The sequence below is a fragment of the Anas acuta genome, chromosome 15 (assembly GCF_963932015.1).
Source record: "Anas acuta chromosome 15, bAnaAcu1.1, whole genome shotgun sequence".
Taxonomy (NCBI): Eukaryota; Metazoa; Chordata; class Aves; order Anseriformes; family Anatidae; genus Anas; species Anas acuta.
In genome coordinates, this window is record NC_088993.1 from 970,186 (window position 1) to 990,531 (window position 20,346).

The 20,346-nt window shown below is 36.0% G+C and overlaps 1 protein-coding gene across 18 annotated transcripts in view; it reads left to right on the forward strand.

Moving 5' to 3' along the window:
- MRTFB (myocardin related transcription factor B) overlaps positions 1-20,346 on the forward strand; it is an 89,461-nt gene that overhangs the window by 42,882 nt on the left and 26,233 nt on the right. For 16 of the 18 annotated variants that reach the window (XM_068699224.1, XM_068699240.1, XM_068699227.1 and 13 more), the window contains 5 exons: positions 10,913-10,978; positions 15,302-15,357; positions 15,942-16,017; positions 17,063-17,224; positions 17,760-17,944. In XM_068699224.1, coding sequence (XP_068555325.1) covers positions 10,913-10,978; positions 15,302-15,357; positions 15,942-16,017; positions 17,063-17,224; positions 17,760-17,944 — 545 coding nt within the window. The remainder of the gene's footprint in view (positions 1-10,912; positions 10,979-15,301; positions 15,358-15,941; positions 16,018-17,062; positions 17,225-17,759; positions 17,945-20,346) is intronic. The other 2 variants (XM_068699237.1, XM_068699239.1) reach the window with 1 other exon arrangement.

A 20,346-nucleotide genomic window follows, 5' to 3' on the forward strand; every position in this document is an offset into this window, starting at 1 on the left:
ATTGGAGGAAATGTCAAATAAGTTTTAAAAAAATAAAAAATAATAAAATAAAATAAAATCAGAAGACTAAACTAATCAGAGGAATATTGCAGATTTAGAATATGTACTTATTGTTAATATACTGAATATATGCAATTTTACAAAGTGCTTGAAATGAAAGCTTCAGTTTATTTAGACTTTCTGCCCAAGGTGGTAGTGATTTTTTTTCATTTTTGAAGAATTGTGAAAATACAGGTTTTGCTTTTTAGATCGATCTATCTATCTATATTCATTCCATCAGACCTTCCAGTAATTTGGAGGCTTTTGCATGTTTTGACTTGTTTCTAAGCAACATATTACATGGCAGTAAGATATGATACAGATTGTTCTGTTTCCTAGTCATTTAAGCTTCTCAACTGATGATAATAAGTTATGCTTCATATTTTTGTTTTAAATGTTAACTTTACATCTAGCTATCTTTCCCATCTAGCTTTTTGTTTTCTACTTTCAGTCTGATAATGTTAGTTCTAGAAACAGTTATTTGTACAATTATTACTGGCTCACAGACAAAGCTTAAATCATTGCCGTATAGTTTTAAGATTTGGAGGTCCAGAATCTCTCCAGAACTCTGATGAGATTATCTGAAATGGCCCTCAGTAGTCTCACTGCTATAATTTATATGCCGAAATGAACTATGAGTAACTGCTTAAAATGAGTATGAACAAGAGACAGTTTTACTTTTCTTAAATTATGTCTTTATACATAAAGATATAGTCTTAGCAGAAATTCACATAAAAAATAATAGAAAAAATACATTAAAATATGAAAGAATGAGTAAGGTGTTTTTATTTATTTATTTATTTATTTATTTGTAAAAATAAGCAGAAGAGACTTTTTTTTTTAAAGGTTACTTTGGCATACAAGAGGATTCTGAAGGTTTTTGAACCTGAATAGCACATCCACAGTTTTAGGTAGTGTCAGATTTCCTTGAATTATTTATTTAAAATTATTGAACATTATCGTCTTCAGGCTGGTGGGAGGTGAGTACAAAAAACTTAATGTATTTCATGTACAATTGTAATGCATATGTGTATAATAGTGTACTTAGAATCACTTCCAACAAATTACAGTTAGCAAATATTTTCATAGCTTTTCCCTCATCTTCCTTCATTCTTTGACATGCCATACAAATGAAAGGAACACTACATAATCAAATTTTTGGGTTTGGACACATACAAAATGAGTAATACTTGGTGCAAACTAGTTACCATATTTTGAACCTTCCTCGGATGTGCACACTGTGTAACTTTTCTTTATTTTACTCTAGTGTATAAAACATACAGTTTATTACATTTTCAGTTTTATTCACATAACAATTAACATTAGTTGAAAAGTTTAACTTTGTCTCAATTAAGCATTTAATGAGTTATTTAATATAAACTTAGCACAACACCATATAGAGTTCAGAGAGAAACATTTATGACTTAGGAGAATGCAAAACATTTGCCTCTGCAAAATTAACTTAGTGTAAATTACATTCAGTTTAGAAAATGCCATGTAAACTTTAAAGTGTAAGCAGATGCTGTTTGGGGTTGCAATGGTAACAACTGAAAGAGGTATGTAGTTAAGTAGTTGATGCTTGATTTTAGCAATTCTGTAATCTGTTGTGAGGTCAGTCCATAATTTTAATACAAATCTAATGCTTTGATTGCTTGTGTAGTCCACCTGCCATCTGATAAAATACTCTCTCCTACAGTACTGCCACCCTGCTACTCCTATACTTGTATTAATCTTACAGTCCTGGTGCCAAATAACTAATTATAAATAACTTTTGATTGAGGACTGTATTTTACAATATGCACAATACAATAGATAGAAAGAATTATCTTCTGCAGCAGTCCTTCACTGCAACTAGAACGTCTGTTGTTAATATCTATTGCTCTGTGCTTCAAGCCCAACATGTTAGAGACTTTGGTTGCATAAAAGCTGTTCTAAGTTGGCAAAAAGAAATCGAGGCTTTCTGTGTAACAGACTTTAATTTAAAGGAAACGGCCCAGTTTCCAGCACTGTCTGTTTCCATGGCAGCCAGCCTAGCAGCCTGCACTGGAGTTCCTACTGCTCTTGGAAATTTCCAAGGGAGTATACAGGAATGTTGGGGATGGCATTCTCCCGTTTTCACTTGCAGTTTTAAGGACTTAAATAGCTCATATCAGCTGCATTTTAACTTTGAAAGAAATAATGAGTTGATTGCATAAAGAACATTTTTGAGAAGTCAGTACATGATTTTTCTTCTTGCTGTCATTTGAAAGAACTGTACACTGTCTAATGAACACCTCAGTCATTTGGTCTTTCATCTCTAATTGTTAAATGTCAACAATTATTTTAATGCTTTCATAGTACCTCTGTAAAAAAGACAATTTAAATTTGATTAGAAATTAATAGGATACATAATTGTGTTTGATGTGGAATTAGAGCTAGAATTAGTGCACACAGTATGAGTTCTGGTATTTTTTCAAGACAAGAGGCAGTGGTGAAAGCTTGCCAGTCAGTGTAGATAGCATTGTTCCTGCTGTACATCTATCAATTTATTTTTGGCCTCTACATTCCAGTGCTTGTGATTATATAATACTATTTTGAGACACCTTTACTATAGGATACAAATTAGACATTTGTAACAAAGTGGTGGCTGCAAACTTTGCTCTTTAGTAATACACTTAATTTTCACTTATTCTGCTTTCCACACTGAGTAAAATCTGACTGGACTATTCTAAATTTCTTACCTTTCAAAGGATCTTTTACAGAACAGGATGTATACTTAAGTACCTATTTACTTTGGCTTTCTTGCATTCAAACCAGCATAGTAAGGTGTTGAGGATCTGCTTGGTTTGCCCCTTCAGGCCTTAGTGTTTGTGAACTTGAAGAGTAGTCAGTGTTTGAAAGTAGAGGCCGTTAACTTGGTAAAATTTACTACGATATGAAAATATGTTTTAAGATAAGACTTCTCCTTTTCATACCGTCCTCTCCATTCCTCTGGGTATAGAACCAGTGGTTCCCTGGTATGCTAATGTGGGAAGAAATGGTAAGAGTTGGGAGCGCCAGCCTCTGGCACTCATGGTTTTTCAGATCGTGAAAAACTTATGGCTCCCATGAAGTCAGAAGACTTCTACTGACTTTGTTAATCAGATAACCTGGTCTCCTTACTCTGAAGAAGGATTATGCATCATCTTTCTGTCATTAAGTAATACACTATGTAAGTTTGAATGATAATTGCAGTGCCCAGAGAAAACATATAGCCATTTTGGAATCTCTTGGCTTGGTGCCAAAGTGTTAAACTTGAAATCATACACTGACTTGAAAATAAAACAAAATGCCCTCCTTTCCCTGACAAAACAGGAGTTTGGCTGACCTCTCTGTGCATGGTTTTTATTCAGAAGCAGTTTGAAGACGATTCTGTAGCATGGCAGTGGTGTGAAAGGACGTTCCTGCCAGATAAAGTGCAAAATATTTGTTCTGTCTTTTAGCAACTATATTTGCTCAGTGGTGTTAACATAGCCCTTCTTATGCATTTTAAAAATGAGGAATGGTATTACTGAGGTTTGCAGCATATTAACATATATAAAACTTTGTCAATTTTGGGCCTTTATTTTGGAGATCTGTCTATGATTTTAGATGTTATGTAGGTAACTGATTTCAAAAGTATGAAAGTGAGAAGCAATCAATCAGGCAACAAGCTGAATGGGTGCAGCCAGATAAGAACAATTTGTTAAATACTATGTTTGCGTAAGAAGCACTCCAGGGGGACTTTGTTTTATAATACCTTGTGTTTTTTGAATTCTCCCTTCCCCAGATGTCACTGTTCTGTCTGTAAATGCTTATTAAAAATAATAATAAATTGAAAATGAACAAAAAATACAGTATAATAACTTTGTCTAATGCCTCAATAGGTTTTACATTATTTGGAAACTCTGTTCTCTTGTCTCAACCATCTTTATTAGATTTACCTTGTTATGTGCTACTGATTGTTATAGAAATCCTTTGCTGTATGGATTTCTATGTCTCTATATAGTAAACAAGGTCTGTATTAGATTTAAACCAACCTGCAATCTATTGTATAGAGAGTTTCTCACTGAAATACATCAGCAATTCTTTGCCAAAACTGCAAAGCTGAGCTCCATTCTCACATCTTTCATTCATCTTTGAATATAATTTCATCACATTTTCCTTATTAAAAACTTGTGATTTAGTTTACATGACTGTCTTTTTCCATACCGTTCTGGCTGTTATTTCAGCTGCTTTGTGGGTTCCCATTTCCTTTCTAGCTTTTCACAAACTTCATTCTTAGTTCCCTTCCTTTATACCTATTACAGGCTCATCTTCATTATAACGATACTAGTCTGTCTAAAATGTGTGTCTGCTCAGTCGTAGGGCTCAGTCTGTCTAACTACAATGACAGTATAAAGGTCATTACTGCCTGTACCGTGACCATTTGCTTTGGCACTCAGACCTAAGTAAAATATCCTCTTTGATGGGACTTTTGTCTAGATGTAATTATTCAACTCTTGTAAAGATATTGCCATTTCTTCCCTAGAAACACCTCTGCTTCCTGACTTTTGTCTCCCTGTGGCTAAAATTATTTTAATTCCTTACATCTTACTGATGTATAAATACTAGCTTTTTTTCCTGGTTTGCTTGCTTTGGAAAAGTAAAATTTTTTTCAGCTTTTCAATTCTTAAAAAAATACATTTTTTCATTCACAGTGAATTTCTATTTAGAAACATTTCATTCTTTAGTAACACATTTAATTATTCAATATTTAAACAACAAAAATCTGACACCAAACTTCCTTTTCCTTCTTAAGTTTTGAGTTGGTTACAAAAGCAAACATCTAGTTTTCATGCAACTTTGTTTCTGTTGAACCTCCTTGCTCCAATCAAGTCAAAATATTCAATGATTATCTTCCAATGCTATCTTTGAGTCATCTTTTCTTCAGTATTCTCCCTGCATTGCTTCCCTATTAGTCATGCTACAGGTTGTCCTCTCTTGACTATGTAATACATACATTCCTGATATTTATTTAGTGAGTGAGTAACATCAATTTTGAGAGCTTTCAAAATCCACAGTTGTTATAACTGGTCCAGATACACATGGGAAAATTTCAAAAACATATGTTATGTCCAGTGTAGGTTAACAGGCATGCAAGTAGTATTATCAGAAACCATAAATATTTGTTACACATTTCTGCCAAAAAATGCTAGAACTTAACATCTATGCACATACAGTTTATGTGCAGCTACATACCTACAGCTTTTCTCATCCTTCTGCTATAGTACACTACATACTATCTTCTAAGGCATTGTTGAGGATATAGATCACTTTTCACTCTTTCTGCAAAGCTTAAGTCAAATACCTGATCATAATTGAAGCCACAAACCATAGATACAGTACATTCATAAATTATGTAGCAGGATTTCCCATCATTTACATTTGGAGCAAATTAAATAACTGGATGAAATCAGGTGGAAAATAAGAGATGAGCTACACACATTCTTAGTGTTATTTTTTGCTGAGTAGATTTACTTTGTCTCTCCTTTCTCCATTTCCTGTGTGAATGCTGCCAATCATAGCCATGGCCAAGCTACATTAATTTCAAGAACTGACAAATTCCATCAGCCACAAATATGTATGTCTTTGCTGTGTTGATGCTTCTGTGGTGTAGGGCTGTGTGCAGTTGCATGTAAGAGGGAGTCCGAGCCTTTCCTTGTTCCTGACTCCCACCATGCAGAAAGCAGAAACAGGAAGCTGCAGGAACTGCAGCACACTTAACAAGTCACAACAGCCCACAGCAGTGGGCTTACAGCTTTCTAAGTGTGTTCCTCCTTGACAATGTACCAATGCTGCCATGTGGTACCTTCCTATAGCTTGCATGTTCCTAGTGCTGGCTTAAAATAGCACTTTGACACAGAGACTTTGGTATGCTGTGGGATTTTTTGATTCTTTTTTTTTTTTTTTTTTTTTTCAGAGAAATCTCAGCAGCTGAATGCACCTCAGGCAATCTTTTAAAAATACGTTTCAAATGAATACAAGGAAGTATGTATTAGAAGCACTGGAGTAATTAATTAGCTTAATTGTACTGGCAGTCTGCAGTGTGAGGCCTTTTCAACTTGCTAGTGAAAAATTGAAATGCAATAACTGCTAAATGCTGAGATGGTAGGATGTGTTTAGACTGTGCAATGCAATCACATGACCTAGTGGTAATGCAGTGTTAGTGCAGGAGAATGCCAAATAGAAATCTGATCCTTTTCATATGAAAGATGGAAAAGCATTAGTCTGAGGTTCATGTTGATATCTGGATCTGGGGCAGGCAGGTCTAGGATTAATAAATAAAAAAAAAATGCTGATAAATCTCCACTCCATTCTATGCAATTTAACAGTTAAATGAATTTCTTAGGGAAAAAAAATACTGTCAAGCTAAGTAAAATGCATTCTACATACCACAAATGCATTTTTTTCTTAATAAATGACTTTCCTATTATGTATTGGTAGGTGACTCACATCAATGATAGTATTCCCATGCTGGTTGTAATTCTGCTTGCATTTGCTACTTGACTCACTGCATTGTAGGTAATGGAATTCTTCAAAGAAATACTAGTTGATTTACTTGCTTTGTCTGATGAGGTGTATCAGCTCCACCCTGAACACAACTCATGGTAGAGGAGATAATTTTGTGTGAAGACCTTGAGCCTGCAATAAAGAAGCATGTGTTTCAAAATACCTTGTAACTAGCTAGGTAAAAGGTTTGATAGATGATCTGGGTTTGTAGTATGTTTAGTGTTCCAGGAAAGCTAAATCTAAGTATGGTGTACATCTGGACTAAATACAGCTGCATAGCATTGAATGGGATTTCTGCCCAGAGCAGGACATGCTTTTCAGGCTTTTTCACTGCTTCATAATATAAGAGAAAGCATGGCCATGAGCAAAGAAAGAGGAAACTCAGATTTTAGTCTACTCAAGACCACAAATACTGGGTCTGAAATACAGAAGTCTTGGCATGCTGGTTATAAATTGTCTCACCTTATTTGCATAGGTAAAACTTATTTAAGGTTTTAAAGGGATTACCCATCTAGTCTTAAGACTAGCTCTCAGTTTCAAGCAGGAGAATCCAAACCGGAGTGTTTTGTTTTTGTTTTCCCATAAATACTACAACTGCTAGTGGATTTCTCAGTGCTTTGTGATAACGCAGTATGAAACTGCTAGAGAACTAGCCCAGGGGATAGAAGTGTGACATTACAACATTACACTGCATGCTTAAAATGCATTTCCAACTAAAATGTGCATTTCTTGCAGTTTTCTCTAATAATGTGATAAGATGTACGTTAATAATGTGCTAATAATGTACGTTATTTTTCTTAATTCACATGTACTTGTATAAACTTTGTGGACTTCTAAAGTTGAGTGTACAGCTGCATAAGAATGTTTGCACATGATTATACCCTGTTTTTTTGGAGTCAGATTATACTTTTCTGAAGAAAAAAAACAAACACACAAACAGCTTTCTGCAGAAAGATGTGAAGAAAGATGCTGCCAAGCCCAACCTAAGAAGCAGTCCTGGAAGGAGTGTGTTACCAGCACTATTTGAGTGCTTCAGTTGGTTCAAGACTACAGGCAGCACAAGTTTGCTTCTCCTAATAAAAGACACTATGTAAAGAGGTCACAATTTACGTGGAGCCATGTGAACTAAGGAATACCAAAAATAAATCAATCTATCTATTATAAAATAATTCTGCATTTAACTTCTTATAGCTGTTTAATATTACTCAGAAAATACAAAACCTTAAAGCAGGTATTTTTAAGTTTCCATGGGAATGCAGGAAATTTTGAATAATTTTGAATAACTTTCCATCAATTTACTTTCTACTGCTGTTGCTTTCATGTTCTCTCATTTCTGTCCTTTGCAATTCTTGTGTAACAATATTGTGAACTCTGAGCATGACTGCCATGGCACAGCCCTGAAATGTTTGTATTTAAATTCTCAATGTTTGCGTCACATAAGAAAATAATGCCCTTGTTTTCAGGATTTACCTTGCTATTCCTGGTAGTAGCGCTTAAGGCAGAGGAGTATCCTTCCTGTACTGCAGAACAGGAAATAAGCTGGTTCCTTTCAAATTCTGAAAACAATGAAGTTTGTCCTTAGCCTAATTTTTAGAAATTACATTCATTTTGATGTTCTGGACAACGCATTAGTTTGTTTTGCTTCCTTGTGAAATACAATGGAAACAGCATGTCATAATCATACATCCATAATAAATTATCAAGGCAACATTTGAGAATGTAAATGTTGCATATTCCATGTATTTTTTTCTTGACCAAGCATCTTGACCGTCTCTTGAACAAGAGATGAAATTTCACATTAGGGTAACAGCTATACATGAAGTCCTGTGTAAATCAATACAAACACAAGGGGAAGTGAACAGTAGAGAAAACAAACTTTTTTGGGGGGGAAGATTTACAACAAAATGCTCTAGTTCTGGAAAGTGTGGGGCCTTTATGTCTAAGCAATATCATAGAATGGTTTGAGTTGGAAGGGACCTTAAAGGTTGTTTAATTCTAACCCCCCTGCCATGGGCAGGGACACCTCCCCCAGCCCAGGCTGCCCAAATCCCATCCAGCCTGGCCTTGGGCACTACCAGGGATGAGGCACCCCTGGCTCCTCTGGGCAGCCTGGGCCAGGGCCTCAGCACCCTCATTTTAAAGAACTTTTTCTTTATATCTCACCTAAACCTACCCTCTTTAAGTTTAAAGCCCCTTGTCCTATCTCTACAACCCCTGACACAGAGTCCCTCCCCAGCTTTCCTGCAGCCCCCTTTAGGCACTGGCAGGCTGCTTTGAGGTCTCCCTGGAGCTTTCTCTTCTCCAGGCTGAACAAGCCCAACTCCCTCAGCGTGCCTTCACTGATCATTTTTGTGGCACTCTTCTTAACACATTCTACTCATCATTTACCACAGCAATGGCTTGCTTAAAGTGTTGTGAGGCATTACTCACTTCAATAGCCCTATAGAATGAGTGGTGTTAATTTAGGCCCTTCTTGAGTCTGTTTTTTTTTTTAGTGAATGTACAGAACTTGGAAATAGTTTTAGTTATACATGGGTATTGTGGCAGATTCAAGTACACAACAAAGAAACAAAATGTTTTAAACTTTTCAGTGGTTCACGTGCACAGAAATGCCTAATTTGGGCCTGTCAGATGTGAGACTGTTCATCTCAAACTGTGTTTGTCTCTGAAGCAGGGATAATTAAAGGCAGAATAAACAATGCCCCAAGTAATAGTTGGTGATACCCTGGAGAAGGCTACTGAGGTGCAGTAGCTGGAAGGGTTCAGTTTGCACTCCTGTTATTTCTGTATTCAGTTAGGAGTAGCTCTTCCTATTTGCATATCTAAAAATAGGTATTGTCAGGCTCAAAAAATGCACTGCGTGTTATTAACTTCTGATGATGTTGCTAGTATAAAGAGGAAAAGAAGAGGAAGAATATTTTTAACAAAAGTAATCTTTCATATTTAATGATCTTTGACTGAAAATTTTTGTCTTCTAGATTATGGTGTGGTTTTCACCCTAAATAGTTGGAATTATATAGTTTAAGGGGAGACACTAATCGGCTGAGTCTCAGTCTGTTTCCCTTTCCTGTCTGTGGCGTGTACAATTCATAATTATTTACACTAAGAGGCTTTAACCAGACCTGTTTTGAATAAGGTACAACATGAAGTGGCACTTCATATAAGCCTTAACCCTAGGATTTGTATTCTCTAAAAGCAAAACACAGTATAATAGTTTCTAAGATTATGTCTATGACTAGATATGTTATTTTTGTTTGTTGTTTTTTTTTTTTTAAGGGGCAGCTTTTAGGACTTAACATTTGAAATGTTGAAATTCATGCTATCTACTGAACTAAAAGTCTGGATCAGTTTAGATCCATTTGTCTCATTTCAAACGTTTAAAATTGTTTCAACTGGTCGAGCTAAGTTTTGGGCCACTCCTGCCCTTCCCCACAGTTTTTGTGTGGTTCTTGGTCTAGTATTTAATGTGTATTGTGTTGGTCATACTTAGAGTATGTTTGGACATATTCAAACAACAATGTTTTTAGATTTTATTAAATGTAACAAACATAAATTGTCTCTGAAAGTGTAACCTGTTTTTCCAAATTTGACAATATTGGGTTTATTTGGTCCTTAAATCATTATGATAACATGTCTCTGAATCAGGAAAACAACATTTTCTGATGTTTAGAGAGAAGATAAGGACTCTTTCCGATTGTATTACTTTTTTTTTTTTTAAATAAGTCAGCTGAAATGTAGCTTCAGTTCCTTGCATTTCAGCAAGACTGATTTACATGTACAATAAGCCTTCATGTTTTAAAAATAAAATCTGTAAGGGTCAACTACATGTATACAGCTTTTCTTTTTTAAATCCCTGCAAACATCACCTCTATCTCAGCATAGTGCAGTTGTGTAGGATTGGTTTAACACATTTACAAAGGCTATATAATCATTGCATATTGCAGTTTATGGTATGAACTCTTTATACCTCATTATGTTTTCTGGAATGTATTATCTAATAATAGCATTGCAAAGAAAAAGATCTAATACTTAATACTTGTTATGAGACCTAAGTGATAGGAGGAGTGGACATATGTATAAAATAGTCCCTTTATCAGATGTGACTAAAAAGCAGCAAAAGCCATTATAAATAGGGATTGGAAACAATTGTTCCAAATTATGTTAATAGCATTTGATCCTTAATGATAGTTGTCTTAGAGGTTACTATCAGGTTACTGAATGTATATAGCAAAAATATTTCTAAAGTTGAAACACTTGGCATCTTTTGAAAGTTAGTTTTACATTTTACGAGGTATGCTTACATACAAATGTTCTCTTTTTTCAGTACTTCAGCTGAGGCTACAACAAAGGCGGACACGAGAACAGCTGGTGGACCAGGGCATCATGCCACGTAAGACTTGCTTTATTTCTAGTAATTTTGTTACTATACTGTATTAATTATGAACTCGGTATATAAAATAACGGAGATTAGCACTTCCCTGAGAATCACTAAAAAATAGCTTTATCATTTGAAAGGACCAGTGGGATCTTTTTGGTAATCTAAATAAGCATTCAGTTAAAGCAGCCATTGTGATGAAAATGCAAGGATTTGCAGAAATCTCATTTTATTTTCTCTTTTCAAATTGTGACTAATCTTACTGAAATAAATTGGATTTTATGAATGAGTAGACATCAATATCAAAGCCAGCAGTCTTTAAAGAGTAGGATGGCAAGGGTTCCAAAACAAAAACAAAGGAGACACAGAAGTTAAGACTCATATGCCAACAAACGTCTTCTGTGTTAAATCTTGCATGGCAGTAGCTGTGATGCTACAGGACATGAGGCAGTGACTTTGTCTGGGTGTCGTACTCTGGATCATATGACCTAATACAGAAGATGCTGTGCGTCGGCCTTTTTTTTGCCTTCACCTTTCCTGCTGTCACTGAGCATGAATACATTTCCAGGAATACATGAAGAGGCTATTTGTTTGTGGGTTTGTTCGTTTGTTTGTTTGTTTGTTTTAGAAGATCATTTTAGAACCTTTTTCCCAGTTGCCAAAAGTTCCTGGTCTATTTTCCACATGTAGCAAAGCATCTAAGTTGGTGTAAGAGTTTGGTATTCTTCTCTTCCAAAACAAATTATGTACTGGTAGACATTCAATGAGTGCCTTGAGATGTCATCTTTGAAGAGTTAAGATGCTGCCGATCACTTTTAGGGTGAAGTGTCTTGCTAAGGCAGTAACATCACGAAGTTCATAAATATAGTTGGATTGCTGTCAGGGTTCTGTAATGCTGAGCTCCTGACTCTTTGACCTGGCTACAAGCCATCCTTGACAGTTGTGTGAGAACTTAGTAGTTATTCAGTAAACCATTTTTATCTCTCAGTTCCACCATTTGAATTTAACTGCAGTTTATAGTACTTTGACAAGCAAATAATGTTTGTAAATCTGGATATTTGTTACATTTGGATGTCTGAACTCACAGCACTTGTATTTTGAAAGTAATTGGCATGCTGCATGTAATTGCACTTTATTGTCGGAATCTATTCTCCCTATTCTCTGCTTTCAATCTGTAGAGATGGTGGTCGTTTCAGCAGCACTACAATACCTAAAATCAATTTAGGAATCATAAGAGAATATGATTCTCTTATCATATATTCTCCCGAATAAAGAAATCCGGTAGCCTAGAAGTCAACTGCATTTAACCCTTCCCTTAGATATCTTTTGGTGTTTCTCTATGTGGCGTCCCGGTGACTATGCGTATTGTTTTGTACGATGTCTTCTAACTTGTTTTGAAGAGCAGCCTGGCCTCAGAATGAGAGGTGCACAGAGAACAGTGAGAATCCATCAGTGGACAGTGGGAGATGGGACTGGGCTTCAGATAACAGATTAAGTGTAGAAAACATACAGCTGCACAAAGTGATTTTTCTTGTTAAAAATATAATTATAAATAGCTCAGTGTGAATTGGTGAATTCTAGCTTTAAAGTACAGTATCTTAAAGCTAATCTCATGTTGAGTGTTTCTGAGTACTCATAAGGCTTCAGATTGCTTTGCTAAAGCATCTTCACGTTCTCAGGTCTGTAGTGTTTATTATCTTCAGGAACTGAATGATAAGTTTCATTCAAAAAGTGGGGGCCCTCCTATTGGTCTTGCTTCAGCTTCATCTGAAGAATTACCAGGCTTTGTTCTCCAGTTAAAAGTTTAAGTCATTGCTTTTTCAGTTTTTTTTCCTAAATAACAGCCTCTTTTGTTGAAGATTCCATCAGTGACACTCCATGACATAACTCCATGACAATTAATGAAGATTCCATCAGAGTATATGCCCTTTTGGGACCTAGATCTGTGGTGAGACTTGAATCCCATGATATGGGTACTACTGGCCTCCTGCTCACTTTTGTTGTTGATGGTAGCTCTTCTAGTTGTTTTTAATTCTGCTCCAAGGAGAAATGTATATATTTATGAATCATTCCCCAATAATGTCCTCCACCTATCCTAAGATGATGTTGGTGTTACACTGTAACCAGGAAATAAGCCTGCTATGTTTCTTCTCTAAGCCTCGTGTTTTTAGGGCAGACTCCATACTTCACACTCAGTGTCAGGATGTCTTTCTAAATCTTTGACTGGCCCAGATTCTTTTTGAGCTGTTTGTATCCGTGTGGTGGTTTTACTCAGGTGGGCAGCCGAGCTCCACCACAACCGCTCTCTCACTCCCCCTCTCCTCAAAAAGGAAGGGGGAGAAAATACAACACAGAGAACTCGAGGTTTGAGATGAGAAAGGTTTAATTAAAGGGAAAGGGAATGGGGAGGAAAAACAGAAACAAAAGAAACAATCAGTCCGCGCGGAAGCACAGAGAGAGAAAAAATTATTCTCTACTTCCCATCAGCGAGCGGTGTTCGGCCACGTCCTGGGAAGCAGGGCCTCAAACACGTAGTGGTTGTTCAGGAGGAACAGCCCCCTCCCCCACGAGAGCCCCCCCTTTTATTGCTGAGTGTGACATCAGGTGTTATGGAATATCCCTTTGGTTGGTTTAGGTCAGCTGCCCCGGCAATGTCCCCTCCCCATCACTTGCCCACCCCCAGCCTGCTGGTTCTTGGGGGCTTGGAAGGAGTCCTGATGCTGTGCCAGCACCAAGCAGCAATAGACACAACACTGGAGTGATATCAGTGCTGTTCCAGCTACGAGTGCAGAGCACAGCACTGTGCGGGCTGCTGCAGGGAAAAGGTGACTCCAGCTCAGACAGACCCAACACAATCCATCACTAAGAAATGCAGGATCTGGGCTTTTTGCATGCAGCTGCAGTAAAAGCAAATAGTGAGCTGTAGGCAGACCGTACACAAAGAGAACAGTCTGCCAGAGCTGAGGAGCTTTCAGTTGCTGTTGCAGGGCTGCTGCTGTTTGTGGCCACCTGCACTCCCAGCCAAACCAGCACAGAACACACAGAACATGCTGAGGGTTGGTGCAGTGTCCCACTGACCAGTACAAATCACTGATTGCAGAAAGGACACTGAAATCTTCCTCCTAGTTGGAGAGGTTTATCGATTATTTACCACTTGCTATAACATGCTTACCCACTTGGAAAAGATTATTTGCTGTAACTGGCATTCTGCACCTTGTGAAGGTTCTCCTTTCCCCCATAGTTCCTCAATATACAGCCCTATGGGTGAAAGCAATTAAATAGCACTATCTGCACTCCAACTTCTTTGCTAAGCATTAAGCAGAGTGAGAGTTTGCCCTCTGTGGATAATGTTCTCATCTCCCGTAGTAAAGCACAGATACTCTTACTGTTGGACTGTACAAATGGGCTGTCTATCATAAAAATCACCACTTACTCTTCTTGCTTCGTCTCTGAGGTAGATGTCTGCTGCAAAGAAGCAATGGATTTAAATCATAGCAAGGAGGAGTCAAACTGCACAACACAGCCATAACTTCCTTGGAAATGTCTCTGCAAGTTTTAAAAGACAATACAGATGGCTGTCGGTCAGCAGTGTCTGCCAAAGTGGGTTGTGTGTCTGGGACAGAGAAGAGCTAGGTGATTCCTCGAGGTCCTTTCCAGCTGCACTGTTCCGGCAATTTACCTGCCTTCTTATTTCAGAAATATACATATTATTTGTAGTACAAAGGCTTTCTGCTGCTGTTGCATGGTTTTCATAGTAGAGGAACAGGCTTTCTGAATGCAACCTGTCTTCTTGAATATTGTTTTGAAATGGTATGTGAAATAAGATCATCCTGTTTTCAAATCTGAACATCTAAGGCACACAAAAAAATTCTTTAAAAAAAATAAAAATCAGCACAAATAGTTCTTAAAGGACAATTCATCTCCCCCTAGCAACAGCAAGGATGAGGTATAGTAATACAGTGGATGGATACACTACCATCAATACAGTGATGGATAGTAATACAGTGGAATAAATGAAACAATGTTGGCACTCTAAACCCCACTTCATAAAATTTCTGCTGTGGAACTGTTTTGGTAAACAGACCACAGTACAGAGTGAAAAAGTTAACTGTTATGTGGTGATTTCTGTTAAAATCATATATTCTGTGTGTTCTGTATAGGAGTGATACTCCTCTCTGTTAAATATAATTGAATATAACTGTCATGAGTTGAAGGTATGCCTGGTCAGATGCAAACGCAGATCTGAGATGGTGTTAAACAGCTGTACAGTCCTACTGACTACAGTATTTCCTTTGGAAATCACTTCCTGATAACTTAACCTTTACTTTCTCTTCACAGCTTTGAAAAGTCCAGCTGCATTCCATGAGCAGATAAAGAGCCTGGAGCGAGCCAGGGTAAATCACTTTCTGTAAACTTGCTATTAATATCTGAAAATGAACAGTCAGTTTACAGGATACTAATTCTCAGATTGCTTGAAAAAAATAAATCCTACCATTACAGTAATAATATGTGCTTGTATCTCAGAAGGATCTGTTAACATACTGCTGTCAAATCTCAGGGGAAGTTTCTTATTCCTTCATGGATTAAGCAGGTGTGCAGCATAAACTATGATCAAATTGTAACACATATCTACCTGTAGTCTAAGGAAAGGATCCTTGGGTTAAATTATGCTTGTGTTGTGTTTCTGTAGCAAATGTCTATTCTATAGCATTGTGATTTATTGGGGGGGAGAGGGGATAAGGGATCAAATCCAGAAATGTTCCCAACTTTGGAAAGATAGAAATTCATTAACACTGCTAGACTGAGAAACAAAAACATGGCAAAGCAAAATCCTCTCTAATATCCCCGTTCTAACAGTGATGTCCACCTGACTACAACTGTAAATATTCATTGTTGGACATCAGTGAATTATAAATGTACCAACTTCTTTGTGCTTTTTTCTGATAAATACTAGTAACATTTTTTCATTTCTTTGAAGACTGAAAATTTTTTGAAGCACAAAATTCGCAGCAGACCAGACCGGTCTGAGCTGGTCAGAATGCACATCCTTGAAGGTATGTATCCAGATGTATGGATTCAACTGCTGTTAGAAGGAACTTCTTCTAGACACTCTGTTTTCTAACTGAATTAAGCTTTGATGTGAATTATTTCTAAATATTTATATGCTCTGTTTCTCTGCTTTTACAGTGTCTATTGTAAACTGTATTCTCTATCAGTATAATAGATATAACTGCAGCAGTGAAAGTATTCTCAACTGTATATTTGTTGGCAAGCGCAAATTGTTCTTATTCTATAATGGTAATTATACCATTGTGTATGTACATACATACATTGCTTCGAGTTCTACTCATTACCCTAAAATAACCTGGCAGTTTTGTACATTAAAAAAAAAAAAAAAGCTACCGCCCAGTCTTTAATAAACTTGACTTTTTGCTTACCTTGTTATTTTCCTTGCTGCTCACGTCATTAGAAACAATAGTCTCTTTTACGAATGGGGCTGGATTACTGTTTCACCATAATCTCACCAAATACAGGCATTACCAAATAAACATAAGCCAAATCAGTTTAATATCAATTAGTTTTCAAAACATGCATTTGGATGCTAAACCCAGAGAGGAATCTCCATATGGACAGATTATCTCCATATTTTCATGAAATACAATTTTGAAGATTCTCTAATTGAAAAATCAGTTATCAGTTAAATCTTTACTATAGCTCACACTGGTAAACATTAGAGCAGCAAATGCTATCTTCAGATTATAATTAGCATTTACTATTTTATATTCCCTGCTTTACACTTGGACATGTTTACCAAAAGTATTACCACTTCTAAAGAAGAGATTATATTTATTAAAAAAAAAAAAAGGCATGATAATGGGGTGAAAAAAATCTATTCATAATATATATCTATAATCTTACTATTAGTTTGAGAATTTTAAAAATAATTCTTGAATGCTTTTAATACAAGTACAATGGTTGTAGCAAAGATAGAAAAATATAGGTATAGGTAGAAGGGTTATTGCAAAGATTAGACAGTGCTGGTTGTCTTGAAACTGGAGAAGGAATGGAACAGAGTATTTAAATCAACAAATCTTTTAGAGACCTTTGCAGAGCCTTCACTACAAGCCACTCAGATGAAACTGAAGAGAGCTCGCTTGGCAGATGATCTGAATGAGAAGATCGCTCAGAGGCCTGGCCCTATGGAGCTGGTAGAAAAAAATATTCTGCCTGTAGATTCCAGTGTTAAAGAAGCAATTATAGGCAAGTAGAAGAGACACAGCTTACATTAACTCTTGAGAGTAAAGTTCACTAGAAGAAAACATACTTAAAAGTTTACTAGTTCTTGTTTTTCTGTCATGAATGATGACTGTCATCATTTAATTGAATACATTTTTTTTTTATTCAAAACTTTTTATTCAAAACTAAGTTAGAAATAAATAGAGTATAATACTCTAAAAATACTTCTTAATAAAAATTCTAACAATGATGAAATAAACATGGCCATTAATCTGTCATAGCTGTCTGTGTGCACTACAAATGTGTTTAACATACCTTTATGTCTCTTACTAAAAGGAACTTCTGCTGTGCATTCGGTTTTATTGATTCTTTTAATATGATTTATATGGCTGTAAATACTATTAAAAATACAATTAATACTTAAAAACATTATGCTCAGACTGTCCTGAAAACTGATCAGTTTCCAGCAACTAGCTAATTTTGCCACCAATGTCTAAATTTAATCTGTATAAATAAAAAAATAAATATTGTTTTGCTTGTTTCTTTGTAAATATTCTAGCAGTTGGACAAGAGAATTATCCTCAAGGTTTGGATGATTATTCATTTGATGAAGACAGCAGTGATGCTTTATCACCGGATCAGCCAGCCAGCCAAGAATCCCAGGGTTCTGCTGCTTCCCCTGGTGAGCCAAAAACAAGTGACTCACCATCACCAGTAACACAAAATGCCACTACTTCAACACAGGTACAGTTTTAAAGTACTGAAGCAAAATCTCCACAGTATATTTTATTGGTCTTGAACTATAGAAATAGGGCATAGCTTCATATGAAATGAATACCTTTGTTGTTGCAAAGGAGTGTCTGGGACTCCGTTTTTCTATTAAATGTTTATAAACTAGTGTGGGGGTTTGGTTGATGGCAGTAATGAAATTCCCATTCCATAGATGCACTGAAATTCAGTATAGCTATTAGGACATCTATGGCTTTCCCAGAAATTGCTTAAAAGGTTATATCCCTGGTTTACTCCAGCTGTTACTGATTACTTAATGTCTGTCTTCATTCTGGACAAGGTCTTGAACTTACTTTAGAAGCATACTTAGCTGAAACAACAGTTGATGTCAGTTCCATTATCTCCAGGACAGTCCATAAAAATCAAAACTTCCCGTATAACTTACATGTTCTCTCCTATAGATGATCTATACTTATTAAGGAATTTACTATTTAACGAATGAAAGTAACCTTCATGTTGATTTTTCAAAGAGGTTTTTAGTATTTTCTTAAGTAACTTACAAGCAAAGGAAAGTAACTGTGCCATGGCATATGAAATATTGTCTTTATAGTAGAGCATTTAAGTGTATAAGGTTTTTAAAAACAGTATATTCATGGAATCTTAAATTTGATTTCGTGTGTTAAAGTTAAATTTACTGTCCACTGAACTGAGAGAGATCTTGAGTTGAACAACACTTGACTGTTTTTAACAAGAGTTCCAAAAAAGAGTTTTGAAAGAGAACTATTCTAACCAAACTTAGTTTTGTGATCTGAATTGGACATTAATATTGCCTACTCTACCTTAAACACATTATAAAAATACTGATGTAAAATAGTAAGCCAAAGCAGTAATGAAACGAACATCATGCTACAAATGAATTTCTTTAATGTTCTGTTAACTACTGAAAAGCACATGGTTATGCGCATACTCAGTTACCTGCATGCTTTCTTGAATATCTTGCAAGGCACTTGCCATGCATATCTTTGTCTTCACCTTGAAGATCAGTAAGATTATTCATTATTCAAGAAAATCACTAAGATTATTCATTAATAAAGAGATGGATGTATCTATTTACAGGGTACTTTTTAGCTTAAGAAGATGAAGCTTGTGCTGTTTTCTGTCGTGCCTCAGCTAATAATTTTAAATTTACTAACTTAACCCCAGTTTGAAAGAGGTGAAGTCTTTGCTTTTAACTAGATTTCTGCAACTTTCATAAAACTTTTTGTCTATATAAAGAGATGCAAATTCAGACTTCAGAGGAGGGAAAGGCAGCAGAGCTGTTACATGTTGTCTGATAGCATCTAGCACTTGCCTCTTGTGGGTGACATGGAACAACTAAGCCAAAGTAAATTTCCAGTTGACTTGTGACTGAATCTGAATGTTTTCTAATGAATTCACATCACAACACCGTCCCTCCTCCTATATTTCACCTGACTTTTTTGAATTTTAGTTCCCCTCTTTTCCATCTTACTAACACATTAAGCATTCGATTCATTGTCTTGCCATCTGTGTGTTATTCTTACAGTAATTATTACGTATAGTAAATATGCATTGAGTAGTAACTGACATTAAGAGTTAAGATCTATGGATGTGTATACTCATCCTGTCCTTTATGAAGTGCTTGAAGATATTTTTAGAGATTACTGTTTTTTTTTTTGCCAGTTCTACTTTTCTTAGGATTGTTAGGTTAGATAATGATAGAGATTCCTCCAGAAGTGTGGATTTTCTAATTGCACTCTTCTGTAAGGCACTCTTAAGACTTCTCTGAGCTAGATTCACATGTGAAGATTCAGCAGCATTCGTCTCCAATCATTTATTTGCTCGTTATTTGAAACTGACAGCTAAACAACTGACAAATTGTTTATATTTTGAGTTCTACTTGCCTAGAGCAACCACAAGTTTGTGTATATGGGCTGAAATTAATAGTAACAAAAATTTTGCATTGTATCAGTGCTTAATTAGTTACTGAATCAAATACACATCTGCTGAGCAACTGCGTATGCTAGAAAAAACTCCTTGATCCTGAACTACTGTTTCTCCCAGTAAGCCCATCTTCCTGTTATGCATAAAAAAAAAAGAGCAGCTACAATATCATAGAATTATTATTTATATTTTAGATTTATGTCTTTTACTATATTTACACTTTGGTAATTTCCTTGATGGAAAAACTTAGGTGATGAAAACCTAAGTGATTTCTAAATGAAGTGAAGTGATGAAGTGATTTATAATCACTTGGTGATAAATGAGATCAGTTTAATAATATTGCATTCAGCTTTGTGTACTTGATACCAATATGCCCCACAGTATATATACAAGTACAGAAATTTTAGTAACGTTGTAAATTTTGTTTAATTAGCAAAAACGTTTTCCATTGAATA